The 18,183-nt window shown below is 40.4% G+C and overlaps 1 protein-coding gene across 1 annotated transcript in view; it reads left to right on the forward strand.

The window, feature by feature from the left end:
- slc30a6 (solute carrier family 30 member 6) overlaps positions 1 to 17,206 on the forward strand; it is a 49,331-nt gene extending 32,125 nt beyond the window's left edge. The window contains exons 10-15 of the mRNA XM_006638412.3: positions 6,142 to 6,190; positions 10,450 to 10,569; positions 12,790 to 12,892; positions 13,448 to 13,495; positions 14,388 to 14,456; positions 16,007 to 17,206. Coding sequence (XP_006638475.1) covers positions 6,142 to 6,190; positions 10,450 to 10,569; positions 12,790 to 12,892; positions 13,448 to 13,495; positions 14,388 to 14,456; positions 16,007 to 16,558 — 941 coding nt within the window. The 3' untranslated portion in view covers positions 16,559 to 17,206. The remainder of the gene's footprint in view (positions 1 to 6,141; positions 6,191 to 10,449; positions 10,570 to 12,789; positions 12,893 to 13,447; positions 13,496 to 14,387; positions 14,457 to 16,006) is intronic.
- Positions 17,207 to 18,183: the final 977 nt, after the last annotated feature.

Below are 18,183 nucleotides of genomic sequence, written 5' to 3' on the forward strand. Positions count from 1 at the left end.
AGTAGGTACAGTGCATCTAGCAGTGCCTGGGCCAAGGGTCTCTCCAGGAGCTCACTGTGTCTCTTAATTCCCAGGTATCCTTCAAGCTGGGAGGAGTGACGCAGGGGCCAGGCAGACAGACAAAGATTAATGTAGATTAACAGCTGCTTTGCAGACTAAAACGTAATTGAGGGATGAGGGCTAAACCCTTGAGAATGAAGCTAGTCATCCAGAAACTCCAGTGTGTTTAACAGATTGATCATAATCAGCTGTGTTTACCTTAAATATGGACAGCACAACATCACCTGTGCTCTTGGATTTCTTTGACTGTTTCTTTAAATTAAGTTTCCGATTTCATTCTGACGAGTCGTCTTTCACAGAGTGGCTCTTAAACCATGCAAGAAACGTAATAATGCAAGTAAAACAACACTTTGTTTCATCTCTGTAGTTTGGAACTGTGGTTTGTGTTCTTTTCCATCAAGGAATGTGGTGCTGCTATTCACACTTACAAAATAAAGTGTAACAGGAGGCTAAGGAGGTGGTGTGACGTGACTACAGTGATGGGGCTGCGCTGCAAGGGGAGTGGCATGGTGTTTGCCTCGCACTAATATCATGATGCACAGTAAAAGCAATGGTTCCCAGTATTTTACAGGCCCTGGAAAAACTGCACAATGGATTCATTTTGTCATTTAATTTGTGATGGGGTTTTTTGGCATCTGTAATTGTTCCGTAATACCTATCCCATTTTTGTATATGAAATGTAGCTAAGTATTGCATTTCAGCTTAGTGCTCCACAAGGCTGTTCTGATTCATTTATTGCATGACTTTGTAACTGATCTTAGTGTTGTCACCATTTGGCTCTTTTCACATCTTTGTTTAATTGGTTCCGATTGTGTCTTAAGTAATTAAGGACTTTGTAGGAATAGAGCCCTGCAGTGCAAAGGATTAGACATCCTGCATCTCCCCCAGCCTTAGACCAGAGTAGAATAATTTGCTACTGTGGTATAAACAACCCTTTTTTGCTCCACATGTTTTGCAGAATAAGGTATGCTTACGATCCTGCCACTAAATCAGACAAAAGGTAAAGAAATTGTGAAGCAGATTTCACTGGTGACAGTAGCATTAGAATGCTCAGCGTAGGGCAAACAATCTGACATTGTAAGTGTTACTAGTGAAATAAATGAATGGCACTACTGTCGCTGTTCCTATGTAGAGGACAGGAAGTGCAGTACCTTTTGCATAGTCCCGAATTTGTATCTTTTTTTTTTTCAAAACAGTGAAATGGTCTGCTATTTTTGTCAGACTAGAAAGAGCGGCACATATCAGTAGCACAGTGAAAGAATAAGTAATCTAATAAAACCAAGTTTGTTTGTTTGCTTAAACTTTTTTTGTTTAAAAAAAAGTGCAGACCACTTTAACACACTTACTACTACATTTATTCCATTGATCTGTGTTCATCAGCTCTGGAGTCTTATTAGTCAATTACACAGTGATTTGATGTTTCAAATATGAGAACACCAGGCCCCGCTGCTGATTTTAAGGAATGAATACTGATGGACACGTCTCCTGCTGCTGCTCTTTAAGTAGATTGTTTGCAGTGTTAAAGTATTTGATCATAGTTGTATCCATCTAAGAAATCAGTCATATTCAGTCTAGTTTTTAACTATGAGCTGAGATATGTTATGATCCCCCATTATACACATACATTATACACAGGAGAGCTTACCTAGCGGGTCAGCAGGGTAATTGGCCTTGTCCTTTCGTGAAGTGCCCTTGCCTGAGGGCCCGGGTTCTTCCCATCATTGTATCCAGGTGATGCCTACTGACAGTGTAGCCTGGGCACCCTGTACTCCACCACTGTCTGCTCTGGCTGCAGGCTGTGCTCCGGACATGTATCTCGCTCCTATTACATAGTCCCGCTGCTGTAACAAATCTGTGCAACAGTAGGGACTGTCTCTGCTGTCTAGGACCTTGTGTTGTGGACAGCAAAGTCCACATTGATTACATGTAAGGAGAGGATGGGGTACTTGTTCCCATGCCTAAAGTGGAATCGTCACATATCTCATTTTGGCTTCACATCAAGGTTTTCAGTCCATGGAGGGGCTGGGCTCCCTGTTCTTTTTTTGTTCTATCAGTGCTCTCAAATGTCTGAATGTCATTGTAGCACCCTCCAAACACATTGGGACAGCAAAGTCAAAACTGTTGTAACTCAGCAGTTCCATAATCAATAAGGATTAATGAGCCACTTCCAGCGGTGACCATATGTGCCCAATCCGTGACCCTTCCTCTGCCGTGCTAGATGTGCTCAGAAATACATGGATGATCCAGGAGAGTTTTATGGGCAGATGAGACCAAGATAAGCCTATGTCAAAGTGTTGGGAAGGTTAGTATGTAGAGAAAGAAATTAACTGCAGATATTCCAAAGAACACAACCTTGTCTGTGGAGTACAGTATGTGTGAAGTACAAGCAGCACTGTCTGAGGTACGAGGGGCCAGATCCAGAGTATAAGCTCTCATGGAGACACCTGTGCTGAGAGGAGAGGTGTGAGTCCCAGGGGCAGACAAGGAGAGAGTGGTCTTCCAGGACGTCAGTGCCACCCTCCCAAGCGAAAAGAACTCTGCCAGTCAGACGCCTCAGACAGGAGTGAGAGGGCAGTTCTTTTCCCTCGCCACACTCCCAGATAGATTGGCCGATAAACAGAAGATCTCTCTCCCCCAAGAGAAGGAGATAAGTCAAGCTGTGGAAGCTGCTGTCAGGGGTCTGGCTTCTGAGGAGTTAAAAAGAAAGAGGGAAGTCTGCCAGCAGAAAGAAAAGGAGATTGCCTGGAGACCCGCTGAGCAAAAGAGAGGTGGATAGCAGGAGGGCATTGCATTCAGATGCCCGTAATCTGCAGCCTCCAGACAGGAATCACAATACTAGACCACAGAGAGAGAGAAGTCCCGCTGAGAGCAGGCCCAGACTGAACACGAACCTGAGAGATTCCCTAGAAGTGGACAGAAAGAGACCTATAGTCATTCCTGGGATTAGTTTAAGAGAGCCAGCCCAGCCCAGAGTCAAAACAGAGAAACTTAGAGTGTCACAGAAGGGTGAACACTTGGTATGGGGCTCGGTGCGACTCAGACTTGTGGAAGGATGTACAGTCTCCCAGGGTTCATGGAGCCCCCAAGACCATAGAAATGAATCCAAGCACAGATCAGCTCAAGCACTGCAGAGGAATTCAGGTAGTCAGGGAGCCGCAAGTTGCAGGCAATGAGCCAAAGTGTGAGTAGTCACATGCCTGTGCCTGTTGATGACCTGTGACTTTTCTAAACTGGTAATGTCCAGTCTTGGTAGTATATAGAAAAGCCAAGTTGCAGTATTATAGATGGCCCAATCTTTTGTACATAGGCCATGATGGAAATGCTGAAAAAAATATCAACCAACCTGTGCTATTGAGCACCAAATCAAAGAGCTATGTACAAAGCATCATAATTGTTTGGGGGCTATGTACCATCATTTGCAGGTAACCTGCAATGTGTTTTGTTGAAGGAAGGTTTTAAAGATGACCCCAAGTCAGAGTTTTTGTTAAAGGTTTAATTAAAGGTTTGTGTAGGACTTGATTTTTCACAGCCACATCACTCTGCAACTCACAACTGGTAACCCACTGAAGCTCAGCAGGTGTGAGCCTGGTCAGTACCTGGATGGAGACCTCCCGGGAAAAACTAAGGCTTCTGCTGGAAGAGGTGTTAGTGGGGCCAGCAGGGGGCGCTCACCCTGCGGTCCATGTGGGTCCTAATGCCCCAGTATAGTGACAGGGACACTATACTGTAAACAGGCGCCGTACTTCGGATGAGACGTAAAACCGAGGTCCTGACTCTCTGTGGTCATTAAAAATCCCAGGGCGTTTCTCGAAAAGAGTAGGGGTGTAACCCCGGCGTCCTGGCCAAATTTCCCATTGGCCCTTACCAATCATGGCCTCCTAATAATCTCCATCTATGAGTTGGCTACATTACTCTGCTCTCCTCCCCACTGATAGCTGGTGTGTGGTGAGCGTTCTGGCGCACTATGGCTGCCGTCGCATCATCCAGGTGGGGCTGCGCATTGGTGGTGGTGGAGAGGAGTCCCCATTACCTGTAAAGCGCTTTGAGTGGAGTGTCCAGAAAAGCGCTATATAAGTGTAAGCAATTCTTAATTATTATTATTATTATTATTATTATTAAAACAGTACCACTAATGTAGGTGGTGTTTTTAGAGTGAGATTGAAAATATCCTTGGCTGAGGCAGTTAGCACCTTAACCTGAAGAACAACCTATCTTTTGTATACACACATTTAGAATCTGATGTTTTACATTTTTCAGTTTTCTAATAATTGTTATTCAGCTAATAACGATATGCACTTAAGATAGGGTGAGCTTAAAAAATTCTTAAAATCTTAAAACATTTTTCAAGCTTGAAATGCACTGTAACAGCTTGCATTTGTGATGGGCATTTCCTCAAACACGTGTCAAGAAAACAGGGTTACAAGGTGTCATTCCATAGCGAAGTCTAAAAGCCTTCATTGACAGTGACAGCGTGGGAAGCACGTATCTGCATACCTGTTATTTCTTTAGCATTTGTAGTCTCCCACAGTTTTTTTTCTAAGTGGCTTAGATGTCTTGCAGTCAGAAATGTTTTCCCTCATTATACTGTGTGTGTGCATGCAGAAACACAACATATACACACATGCGCATGCACACTTGGGAGGATATTAATGCTTATCCACAGTACCCTGCCTCTAGCGACTCACCCTGCACAGCCATCAATAAAGTTTGTATAATTTCAAAGAGTAAAGGTATTGTTAGTTATTAGTTGGGTTACTACCCAGTAAGGGTTTTGTACATTGAGTGCACATATAGAATGCAGCATCTGGAACGGCAAACATTGAGGCGAAAATGTGACAGATTGAAAGATATAATGTATTTGTATAGAGTACATATAAATCCTAAATGTCTATTGTCATCTGCAGCTGTGCATTGTGAATTTTAGAATGTTATTTTATATTGTGAAGATGCATAGTCTAGGTCTCCTGGTTTTAATTTGTTTTAGATATCATATGAAAAACAAATTGTCTACGATTCGAGAACATGATACCGCAGGTGGTCAGTTTTTCAATTAATAATTTTCTGTGGCAGGTGTTCTCCAAAAATTGGGTCCAAAAAACAGACCAAGTCTCAGTTCAGCCTCTTAGTCCAAAAGCTTTTCCATTGTGTTTACTTTAAAGTAAACGTTCTTCTCTCCCATTTAAACCTTGCAGTTAGCTGCTATGGGAACAATCTGTCAAAGAGGCCACTGTCTGAGAAGAAACATTTCAGTTGATTTCGTCGTGTGTGGGTTTTGTTTGTGTTTGAGTTCAAGTGTTTGAAAGTCTGTGTTGTGGAATGTTAAAGCCGGGACATGCTGTATTAGTAATTCGTCAGAAAATAACCAAACTACACGTGTGTATTTGGTGAGGGGTTGGGCAGTGGCCACCTGATGGCACGTTTGTGCCTCATAGGCCTTCTTGAGATGAACTGGCTTGTAGTTAATGCCTTTTAAAGGGGCTCGCTGGCTTAGTGTAATTGTAGAGCCTACCAGTCTCAATCTGTGCTGAGATTGAGGGCGAACAGGTGGGAAGTACATTCCACTTATTAAGAGAAGGATAAAGAAAGCCTGTTCTGGATTTGTGAATCATTCAGAGCTCTTCCCCAATGACAAGTTAGTTACCCAAGCTCCTAGAAAGGACCTCCCCCCCCCATTCACACCTTCATACTTTAACAACTCAAATACTATTAATCTCTCTTCTCTTCATATCTCTTTTACATACATATTTACAGAGTATAATATCAGAGTAGCAAATAATAATAAAAGAGTACATGTTGTCAGCTCAACACCAGCTCTGCGGTTGACTGAATAAGAAAACGGTATTTTCTTTACTCTTTACATTAAACACTTGGCAGTAGTTTTACTAAAAGCTGGTAATGTAACTTATACTGATGGTTGATTGCAGTTAAGAGCTGTTTGCATGGTCAAAGGGCACAATCTCCTGTTACAGCTGCAAGAATAGCAGCCATTGCAGGCATGTATACGGCTCGGGCGGGGGGTCCGATGTAGTTTGTCGATGCAGATGTGTAACTTGTATCCTTCTGGTTTGTGTTCCTCACCAGCTGCCAGCACCAGCTGGCTTCAAGAGCACGTAGCGGACCTGAGCCGCAGGTAAGACCTGACTTTTGATTACTAACCTCCTCGCTAGTGACCACTGGAGTGTTTAAACTCACTGTGTGTTGGTGTAAGCCACTTCCCGGCCAGCCAGCATCTCAGAATGAGCTAAAGATATGAAACTTTTTGTATTTTTACTGTTGTGATTTCTTGCAATCACAATTCTGGTTTGACAAGAAGTCTGAAATGTATAGTGGTGCCATATAGTGAATGATAGGAGTAACCAGCGATCAATATATTGATATACCCGTATCACTACAGTAATATTGTAGCTGATTTTAAGTTTCTGTGGATGTTATTTTTTGCATTTTAATGTTTTAAGGTGTCATTGTACAGTAGATGAGTAGAAATGAGTTTTCTATGCTGTCAGTTTGTGTATTTTTTCAACAGCCTGCTGTAGTTTTTTAAAATCTTTTACTCAGCATCATTGTGGCATTTGTTAAAGTTCAGGTATATTATAGCGACAGCGAACTTATATAGTTTTCCTGATCAAATGGAAATGCCATTTCTTGTTTTTTGTACCCTTAATGAGTTAATGAAAAGATGAGCAAGAGGCAGAAGTGGTCCCAGCTGTCCATCTCAGCTGATAATTGAAGGGAAACTAGAAATCAAAAGGCATATTGCTTTGTTCCAAAGTAATGTGTGGGTTATGTAACAGAATAGAAGTCTGTCCCAAAATATTGACAGGTGATTCACTTAATTCTCTGCCCACTTCTCAGTGCTCTGCAAAATAAAGACACTCTGCTCCTGTGCACTCATCCTGAAACTCAGTGTTTCCCTAAATTATTTTTTTCTCCAGCTGAGAATAGAAAGATCACTGTGCAAATTATCTGCCTTCTGCCCTCTTCCCAGTTTGTTGAAAAGTGTATTGTGACAGGATCACTGTAAAAATTGCAATTAACTAGACAAAACCACACTTAACCGTGACTTCTGTATCATCGCACATTAAGAAAAAAAAAACTGCCAGGACAAGTGGAGTTCATTACGTAAAGGAAAATAATTGGAGCAAAATTCAGAATGACTAGAAACATGGCTTTTTCTTACAGTGGGTAGTGCTTTCTAAAGAACAGCCGCTCATGCACGTATACAGCAATCGCATTTGCCAAGGGGCACAATAATGTTAGCTCGTAAAGTTATGTAAGAAGAAGGATGAGAAATAGAAGAATTTCTCAGCAGGCAAGGGAAGGTCGTTCCCTGGTTTGACCCAGGCATTTCCTGTAAGTGCCCGGGTTCACCCCCTACCTGCAGTGTACTGGCTACAGTGAGGTCTGGATGAGGTCTGCATTGGTGTGTAATTGCATCCAGCTTAGATTTGGAATACAAAGGTGAGGTGAAATCCCAAAAAGTAATATTCCCAGGGTGGGCAGCATGGTGGCGTGACTGGAAGAGCTGTTCCCTCACTCCTCCTGCTTCTTGGGTTTGCTTCTGTCTGGGGAAATGAGCCCGTCTGAATTAATAATAATAATAATAATAATGTTGGTTTATTAGCCCTATACAATTTCTTGCATTAGGAATTCGTCTTTTCGCATACCCCAGCTTTTCTCCATGGAGACACAAACACACAGACAGGGAGAAGCTTGGGGTTAGAGTGCAGGGTCTGCCATTGTATAGCGCCCCTGGAGCAGTTGAGGTTAAGGGCCTCACTCAGGGGCCCAACGAAGTAGGATCCCTCTGCCGGCTGCGGGATTTGAACCGGCAACCTTCCAGTCACAGGCGCAGATCCTTAGCCACAGAGCCACCGCTCTGCCCCAATTGACCTTAGTCTGCTTGTGCAAGAGAGTGCCCTTTGGGGCACTGGCTCCCTATAGCCCTCCGTGGATGGATGGATTATTCCCAGAGCTGCCCGTAACTTTCAAACTGCCAGCTTCACATGAGAAGGTGTATTTTTAAATTATGCCCTCGTTAACAAATCCACTGCGGTGAGTTTGGGCGCGTCACTGCAGCGCCTGGTTGGGGCCATTCTGCGGTTCTTTTTTTTACTCCTTAGCTCGGGATCATCTGTTACTCTGCTGAGGAAAACAAAGCTGTCGTCTTGAGATCACAAGATTATCTCAGGGTTTCTGGAAAATGGTAGTTTTCTGTTTCGCTTTTCAGTGATGTACATGTATAATGCATTGCCTTGGAAGGACCAGAGCCAACATTAGTCATGCTGTAGTATGCGTGAGGACACAATCTTGTCACAGTTTTCCACAGGTAGATATTTGTAATTTAGTCTCTGTTTTTTATGTCTCCCACTCTAATATGTGTTAGGGCTCACAAAATGCAAATTGTATTTGTCACTTTGATGTTGACTATTGAAATTTGAATTTCACAGTGAGCTACATAAGTAATAAGTAATTCAGTATTTTGTACATAGTATACAAACTGTTTTATTACAAAATACCTAGTTGAAATATACGTCAGTGACATGTTGGGATCTGTTGTGATTTGTAGTGGCTGAATAGAGGAATACTGGATTCAAATTAGAGTGGGAATTAGATAAAATGTAATAATGAAGAGTTTTGTATTTTCCTTTCTTTCCTCTTTTATTTTCATTGCAAATTTTATTACGTTAACAGCAGCTGCCATGTGTTATTGAGAAGCCTTGTGCCAGAACAGGGTCAGATTTGTACTTTTTCCACCAAAATTGATGGGTGTTGAGGAGAACATAAGGTTACAGGTGATACGGATACTGGTTTTAGATGAGGCTTGTTTTAAGTTTGGCGCAAATAAGTTTGGAATAGAATTTGTTGCGAGGGAATTCATTGTTTCCTTGAACTGGCTTTTTATTAATTTTATTAACTCAGCATTTAACCAGTCAGGATGGTTTTGAAGCAATAAAACCTGCCATCATCATTTATTTAACTTCATTATACGTTTAATTTTTTATGCCCACCAGTGATGAAAAGATTGTTTCTTCCCTATACTACAGGCTTTAGGCAGGAAATCCAGTGTTTGGTTTTGTCAGTGTAATCCTACATTTTATGTATTAGACCACAGAGATTAGAACGCAGTCTCTGTTGCATTCAAAACAATCCACAAATGTACTTAAGAGAAATAAAATGGCTTGACCTCAAGTAACTGCATTTCTGCACAATATACAGATTGTGCAAACAAAAACACTGCTGGTTAAATTAGAATTCATCTTTGTCTAAATTATATCAATGGACTGAAAGACTATTATTGAATTGGATAGTAATCCATTAATATAAGAATAAACTATTAATATCCAAATACAGGTTAAACTGTATTTGGCTCTCCTATACCTTGAGTTGTTTTAAGATAATAAATATAGTCTGTTAATACATTTAGACAGTTGCTGTACCTGGTCTGATTTTAGATTGAAAATGTTCTTTATTGTATTTTATCTTTTATTATCCAAAGAAATATCTGCACTATGTTGCTTTCAAAGAAATCCATCCTATTCAACAATAAGAAGATGAAACTTAATGCTTCCTGCTATGATAATTGTTCTGATCTTTTTTTTCCCAAATAAATTCTCTGTGCAGTTAAAATCTATTATACATATAAATGTGAGTACATGCATATCTTTATTTTATATGAATTACTAGATAAGGATTTGTTGTGCATCTTAACTTCAGATTGACAGCAGCACCAGTGAAGCTCTTGAATAAACACACAAAATGTTCTCCTCAGTAGTCACAGCAGAAATAAAGCCTTTCATTTTTTATGAAAGCCTATCCTGACAAGTGAGTTACTTATTCTTAACTGTCTAAACAGAGCGTGTCTGCATGAATAAGCATTACGCCTCATGCTTGTTGGAACTGAGGGAGGAAACAAGAAGCAAAGCTTAGCTTGGTGCTCGAGATATTAGTGCTAAACGTGGTTTCTCTGTAGACAATTGTCCTTCAGAAAGAATGTGAAGGTGATAGTGTAGCAGGGCTGTGAAAATATTGTTATAACAGCGTTTTTTCTGTATTGGAGGGAGAAGCATCAGGTGTTTGAAATTATTGTTTTCAGTTTGTAGTCAGATGTAAATTATACAGTAGAACTCTGAAGAACCTATTCTCTTTTTATAGCAAGGGGGAGACAGAGTCTAATAAGGATAGCAGACAGATCAGACAATGAATAGTTATATACTGTATGTTGATACATATTGCAATATGTCATGGGATGACCATACACATGTATTTTTGTGTCATCGTGATTTTTGTTATTTTCCTGTAACCCCACTCAATCTACAGTAGGTGATACAGATTTAATGTTACCAAACTGTACTGTCTTGAAGCCGTCTTATACTTTGGATTTCCCTTCAGTTTGTGTGGGATTATCCCTGGGCTGAGCAGCGTGCTTCTTCCACGGATGAACCCTTTCGTGCTGATAGACCTGGCGGGGGCCTTGGCTCTCTGTATTACCTATATGCTCATCGAGATCAAGTGAGTGACTTATTTACTCTTTTCCTTGTCAGGGCTGCCGGTGCTGAAAATGTTTCTGCTTCACATCACAAGAAATACAGAAAACAAATAAGAGTTATCCAGGGACTGCAGCATCTCCTGTTAGGGACATGGTCCCCAAGGCTATTGGAGAAATATCTCCAAAAAAACAGTCTATACTAAAGGAGGATAGAACAAGTAAAGGTTTATTCCATGATAAAAAACAGAGACACAATGTTTCGGCTCTGGAGCCTTCTTCACACCTGAAGGACACACCTGAAGAAGGCTCCACAGCCAAACGTGGTCTCTTTTCCTTTCAGCCTGGAATAAACCTTTACTTGTTCCTTTGCAATCTACGCATGCTGACGCAGCTGCTTACTAGATCCCAGTAAGATTCCTTATATCAAAAAATCTTATAGTAAGCTTATAGTAATTTGTGGATTTTATTATTGTGATTTGAGATCAGAACATTTTGAAGATGAAATCCAAATGTAGTCAGGTCCATGTTCCAGTGGTATTGGTATATTTTTGTGTTATTTACTAGAACCTTGCTTTAGTTTTCTCATTTGCCTTCTGAATATTTGTTTAAAAATCAAACCCAAGTGGAATGTGTATTATTAGATATCCTTTATTTGAATATGTATGGTATTGGAACGTCTGTGTAGCATTTAATGTGATGTGCTTGGAGCTGCTTATAAGCAACGGATCACAGAACAAAAATGAAGAAGGCATTCAGCAACGAACGTAAAGGACGTTTTGAGTTGCCTTATTGAAATGTCTGTTTGTTGTAAATGTCTAGTAACACTGCATACGTTTGTGAGTAAAAGATTTTTAAAGCTCCTTCTAGTTCAACTTCCAGTCTTCCTAAGAAGTGGGTGTAAGTTCAGGATACTGAACAGCTCAAGCACTTTCTTAAGCCAGTAATCTGAATCACTGGACAAAAACACCACATTACGAACAGAGCTTTTTACAGGATTTTAGCTCTAGTCGATCCTATTTTTTTCGTTATTCATTATTTTCAAAGTGGATTCAGAAGTCCTCTTTGTTTAATCCTAACCAGTACTTTGTAAATAAATATCTAAAGCTTGTTACACATTAAAAATCTGATTACCAATAATTTTATATCCACATTCAGCTTATTTATAGACATTTATACATAGATCTGAGGAAGTCATTCCTACACAGGAACACTGCTAAGGTATTGTTAGCTGAATCACTTTACAGTACTACAGTATATATCGTAAACATTTAAGGCTTTCTTACCAGTTTTGGTAATATTCTTAAAATGGATGTTCCTTTGTGGGGATAGCATTATATTTATATGTTGTAACTGTGAATTCTGTCCACAATGATTTAGAATGAATTTCATGTTTCATGTTTTGTTTGTAGCGTAATTGCCAATGGAATAATAACTCACATTCTGTTACAAAAGAGGAAGAAAAGAAACCAAACCTGAAAATGTTAAAATTGTAAAGACATGCAGAACATGCAAGTGTTTAGTCACATTTTGACTTTCTTCAGGTCTACCAATGCCTGAGTATAATTTATATAACTTCAAGTTATCTCAAGGGTAGTCAATATATTGTTTTTAATTTTCACAAGGACCAAAAACAATTACACAATGTATAATTCTAAAACTTTAACAAGGACCAGTCATTAGTTGACTTCACAGCAGATTTCACAGGAAAATCAAGGTGTAAACAATGAATATTTCTTATGTAATGTTATTATTAACTTGGGATATCTGAAAACACTACATAGCTCCCAGCAATGAACTGTATCTAATACTACTACAAAACTCCGTAAGCAAGATACATTCAGAGAAACTTGGTCAGTCCAGTATCATAGTTTAAACCACACTGTGTACTTTTTAGATCAAGAAAATCCATGTAGATTTGCACTGTAGGCTGCTTTAAGTCAGCAGCCAAGCGAGATTAGAATAGTTTATTAGCAGCACACAAATTTGTGAATGAAGCAGGATGTTGAGCCTGTAAAAAAGGGCTTGCCACAGGGAAGTTTAAATATTTTTTACTACACAATTACAAACAGTGCTTTTGTGTTGAAGTTGCTGATTGGTTGTAAGGGCATATTGTAAATTTCGAGGACGCGAAAGAAGGCACACTGCATTCACATAAACCATGCAAAACAGAAGAACTTGATAGGATCCTGTTTTTTTGGTAACAGGGCTTGTAATTATCTTTCTCCCCACTGTTTTGGTTGCAGTAATTACTACGCTGTGGACACGGCTACGGCAGTCGCCATTGCTTTAATGACATTCGGTACCATGTACCCCATGAGTGTCTACAGTGGAAAGGTGCTCCTCCAGGTAAGAATATTTAGACAGCAGGAAAGGCTCTTGATTTTTCAATATTAACCAGTCTGAGAAATTGGGACTGCAGTTCCCCTTTGATGACTTTTTGAGCAACATTTGTCTGCAGGTACAACCTGTGACACATTCCAGACTTGATTTGTCTTGTAGAAAATAGAGTTTCATCTCCCTGCCAATAAACATAAATATATAAAGAAACTAATGATTGATTGATCTAAACTATTGTAAATCATCATTCCACTCACTGAGTTTCTACCACAGGTTACAAATCAGATGACATGCAGCTTTAGTAATATTATTGTCATTATTATTTGAAGATGTATTTCTTTAAAACCTCCAGTGTTTGCAGAAGAACATGCTAGATGCTATGTCTTATGTAATTGCATACATCATATCTGTGGCATTTAAAGCAGTTCCCAATGTAAAGGTCAGCTTCTCCAATAATATCATGACCTTAGTAGTTCAGGACAGGTTTGAAACCAGCTTCATGTGTGTAATCTCTCTTAAGTAACTGTCCAGAGTGTGCTCACATCCTGCTGTGTTTCATTTTAGACAACACCTTCACATGTCATTGGACAGCTGGATAAATTACTGAGGGAGGTAGGTGAATTAACCGGGAAATTATGGAAACCCTAAAATGCTACACGTCTGTTTAATGATCAAAATCGACATCAGAGATAGCCGAGGTCAATAACTCAGTCATGTAAGGAGTGTCTTAATATTGTTAATTATTGTTTGTACATTCAACTTAATCATTTGTGCAAGGTGACTTACACTTAACATGTATGAGATATATGTAATGGATCTTTATGAACTTCATGCATTTTGGAGTGCAGCAGTCAGAAAATAGCTCAAAAATCCCTGATAGCATAAATGTAATGTGTCTGGCAGTGAAGCAGAAATACAAATTAAGATGCAATATGGGCAACCAAAGTAAATGAAATAATACAGCACATTGGAAAAATGGAATAAATACGGTTATGCATCTCAGAGCTTTATTATTGTAATTATTATTGTCTAAGAGACTACTTTTCACGCCATTTAGACATGGGGACCGTGAGGCTCGTCAGAGAGAGTTATGCTTTTTAAAATACAAAGTGCTCAAGATGGCATTTATGCAAAAGTTTTACTACTAATGCTGACTTTAGTGGGTCTATCTATGTTTTTCTATGGAACATTTTTTTCAAAATACATCACGCCTGTGGCATACATGAAGATCATTCCAGTAAATAGAAGTCGGATCTGAGTTTTTGTCTTTTTTTTATCTGAGGTTTTAGTACCCGGGATCTGGAGGCAGATGTAATTGTGTGAGGTCTGTTCCTTTGCAGGAGTACAGCACAAGTCTGCAGCTTGTCAGCAATCTGTTGATAATTTATGGGATTATGTCATTATCAAGCAGGTTGTAGCAAAGACCTTCAGTAAATTCATATGATGGTATGGACTGTTGATGCAGGTGAAGTCAATTCAGTTTTTATATTTACTTGCATTGCAGGTGTCAACTCTTGATGGTGTTTTGGAGGTTCGGAATGAGCACTTTTGGACAGTCGGTTTCGGGTCTCTGGTAGGTCCAATTCTCCAGAGTTGGCTTGTGGGTGCGTTGGGTTGGGTTTTTTCTCGTTGAGGCAAACGAAAAACATTGGAAATGCAAGAAGCAAATTTGAAGTACAGTATTTGTGTGGCTGATATGGCACATTGGATTGGATTGGTTTTTATTATTTTTGTGCCTTGATATCCAGGAACCTCTGCTGGCTGTACAGCACTGTGACCACTGAACTATTGTTATTTTTACCAGCCAGTTAACAGCTGGCTGTATTACCTGTCTAAATTTCTTCTAAGTTGTGCTTCCACATTCAAGCTGATAATGTCCAGGAGCATAGTACATTACATCTATGCTGTGCTATGTCACATTGTTATTATAAAGTGCCTTTGCATTTCCCTGCTTTCTTAAAACATAACCACAACTGGCAACTGTGTTTGATAACTTTTGTAAGACCACTGGGCTCTGATGCAGTGCAAAAAAACATTAAACTTAACAAATAATTTTTGTTGCTTTTAATACTTACTACACTCAGAAATCAGATCATCTGATCTCAGGGTTCTCAATTGAATCTGCTAATGGGATGGAAATTTTCTTTTAATACAAAAATGGTCACATAAAGCATTTTGTTGGCTGAGGAGCTGCTCTGAATTACTTTGCAGAAATATCAGCAAGCAAATATACATGTAGTGTATTTTTCCAGGGGAGAGCAGCTCAGCTGTTGTCTCTGTTAGATAGAGGGTTTCTTTCAAGGCCTGCTAAGTAAGAACAATTGTCCTCATCCAAGAACCTTTGCTTCTGTGCCAGGGGTGATCTGAAGTTTGCTCTGGGGAGGGAGCTGAAGTCTCTTGTTTCAGGGCTGAAGGAAATCTACAACATTTACTTCAAAATGAACGCCTTTAAAGCTGAATGGGTTTTTTAACCCTGCTTTGTTAAAAGGGTAGAGCTTTTAATTGCCTTTGATGTGCTGTGGGATTTCTGATAAATGTGCCTCAGCCCAGAAGTCTTCTGACTTTTATCTGGAAAACACTCTCTGTATTCATTTGAAGTTTTCCCACAGCCGGTCATGATGGGCACAGCTATATCCCTGACGGCTCACTGTTCTGTTACCACATTATGCGCTAACGCTATAGTGAAAATATCAGGTAGTGTTTGAGGGCTACTTATGTCTAGCACTTCATTCATTTATTATGGTTTCGTGTTATTTATCACTTTAATTTAATGGATAGTTTCCATATCGCTTGGCTCTTTCAGCCAATGGGACTGAGCAGACTGCTCAGGAGCTGATTGACATAATGCAGTAGGGATGAGGTTTAGTTCTGCTTGGTGTTCATCAAAATCTGGGTCTCATATGTACCCCATGACCTCATTTGCTTCCAGACTATAATACCCTGTTTTCTCTTAGACTAGAATGTAGCGGATCGAAACACCAACACATTGAATAGGAAATATAATGACAGATGACAAAAGACAGATTCACTGGGGGATCTTTATATTCCTTCAGTGCTTTCTTGCCTCTCTTGTCTATTCTTTGCCGCTGTGGCTCACATCCTTCAACCCGCCTGTGTTCCCAGGCTGGCTCGGTGCACGTCCGGATCCGCCGAGACGCCAACGAGCAGCTGGTTCTCGCCCACGTGACCACCCGCCTCTCCACCCTGGTCTCCACGCTGACGGTGCAGATCTTCAAGGATGACTGGATCAGGCCTTCCCTGATGACGGGAGCCCTGCCCGCGGGCGTACTGCACCCCTCCGAGTACGGCAGCCTGCCCCCACTGCCGCCGGCCCGGCCTGGCGGGGAGCCTGAGCCCCTCACCTCCACCCCCGCCAAGCCCAGCAGCCCGCCCCCCGAGTTCTCCTTCAACACGCCGGGAAGGAACATCAACCCGGTGCTCCTGGCCAGCTCCCAGAACAGTCGGCCTTACGCCATGGGCCTTGGCTATGGGCCAGCGCCCTACAATAGCGCCTTCAGCCATGGCTTGGGAAGGGCGGGGAGCGGACTGGGATTGGGGATGGCGATGGGGCCTGGAGTGGGATCAGGACAGGGGCTCAGAACTGGCTTTACTGGTGCCCCCAACAGATACGGCATGAATCCTACCATGGGACAGTTTGGGCAATACAGACCCTGATCTGCACAAAAAGGACAACAGATGGACAGCACACTGTATCTGCTTTCAGGGGACTGACACTCCCCTTCTTGGTATTAAAAGGGGGTTTTGTATTCTGATTTCTTTTGTACTGTTATTATTTCTGGAAACTGAACAGTATTTTAGAAGAAGAAAGTGTTCAAACATACATCCTGTTCAGCCTCTTCCAGTGAGTGGCTTATTCAAGAAAACAAATGAACCTCTTGTTGTGCTGTTGTGTATAACAATACTAACTAACGCAGTGCTGTCTGGGGTACGTTCACTGGTGAGGGGAAAGTGGTGCCCATGAAATGTGCTTGTTCTTGTGTTTTGCAGAGGACGTAATATAAGAGGTGTGATTCAGGGACAGTTTTTTGTGTCAGACCACTTAATTGTTCTCTTCGTCTGTAAGAATCTGTTCGGATGTATGGTTACACCCTTTACAATGACACAGTTTGATAAAAAAAGGAGAAAATGACCTTATGGCAAACAGATCTTGACTTGGAATCATGCTGTTGTCAGTGACCTCAAAAAAATAAACCTACATTGTAACTACATTCTTAGTCTATATCTCCATAAAATACAGATATCATAGTCATCTTTCAATATGCCAATATTAAAACTCTAATATTAAAGTGATTTGTTCATGTTTTTCCGATCTTTGTTATTTTTACATTTTTGAAGGTTCTCTAAGGTTACACCACAAAATTTCTATGTTCTTAATTTTACAAGGTTTTACTGTAGCAAGCCAGAACTTTAATCTTTACCACTTTTGCAGTTCTTGGCTTATAACGTCAGTAAACATGTCAAAACAGAATTGTCTTAATCGGTCCATTCAGTTGCTCTAAAAAAAAATGTCTAAGAGCTGTGAGTATAATTTCTGCATTTCAGGTTTTAAGAGAACATTTCCAACTGTAAACATTTATTTTGCATAGGAGCACTACCTAAACTGACAGCCCCCTGACAGGGACAGAGATGTTCATCTGAGTATATGGAAATGAAAATGACCCACACCTCTAACTTTCCAGACAAGTGATTAACATGGTCTGACCATGTTTTTTTGTACCATGTGCTGCAAACTTTCTTTGTCAAAGCCAGAACTCCTCAAGAGCTTTTTATCTGTTCACAGAAGGTCAGTGAATTGTATTTCTATTTGTGTTACTGTGCAACTAAGGCTTTCTAACATAGGCTGCACATAAAAAAAAATATTCTTGGCTTAAATCACAGATCTGTACCTGAGAGGATCAGATTTTGAGCAGATATTTGGTTTAGTGGTGTACACTCTGATTTACGGTTCATTGTGAATCAATGGCCAGAGACTTGAGTTTCTGTCATCCAGTTAAAAATGGACAAAACAAGAACCTAGAGCAGAAAGTGAAGTAAAGTAAAATTAAGGAATCCTGTGGATAACTTGTTTCTAGGTACTTTGATAAGCTTTTTTCACAAATTTGCTGAACTGCAGCTTAAACAGCAGTATTCCAGGTTGTGATACAGACATATCTGAAACACAACCTGGGAAGTACATCAGTTACCTCACTGGACAGGTGGACTTAGTCTTTAATACAGTATGTAGTTTAATATTTATTCTTCTTGCAGTATTGGGCCAAAATCTGTCATCTGTAAAGTTT

The sequence above is a fragment of the Lepisosteus oculatus genome, chromosome 17 (assembly GCF_040954835.1).
Source record: "Lepisosteus oculatus isolate fLepOcu1 chromosome 17, fLepOcu1.hap2, whole genome shotgun sequence".
NCBI classification, from domain to species: Eukaryota; Metazoa; Chordata; class Actinopteri; order Semionotiformes; family Lepisosteidae; genus Lepisosteus; species Lepisosteus oculatus.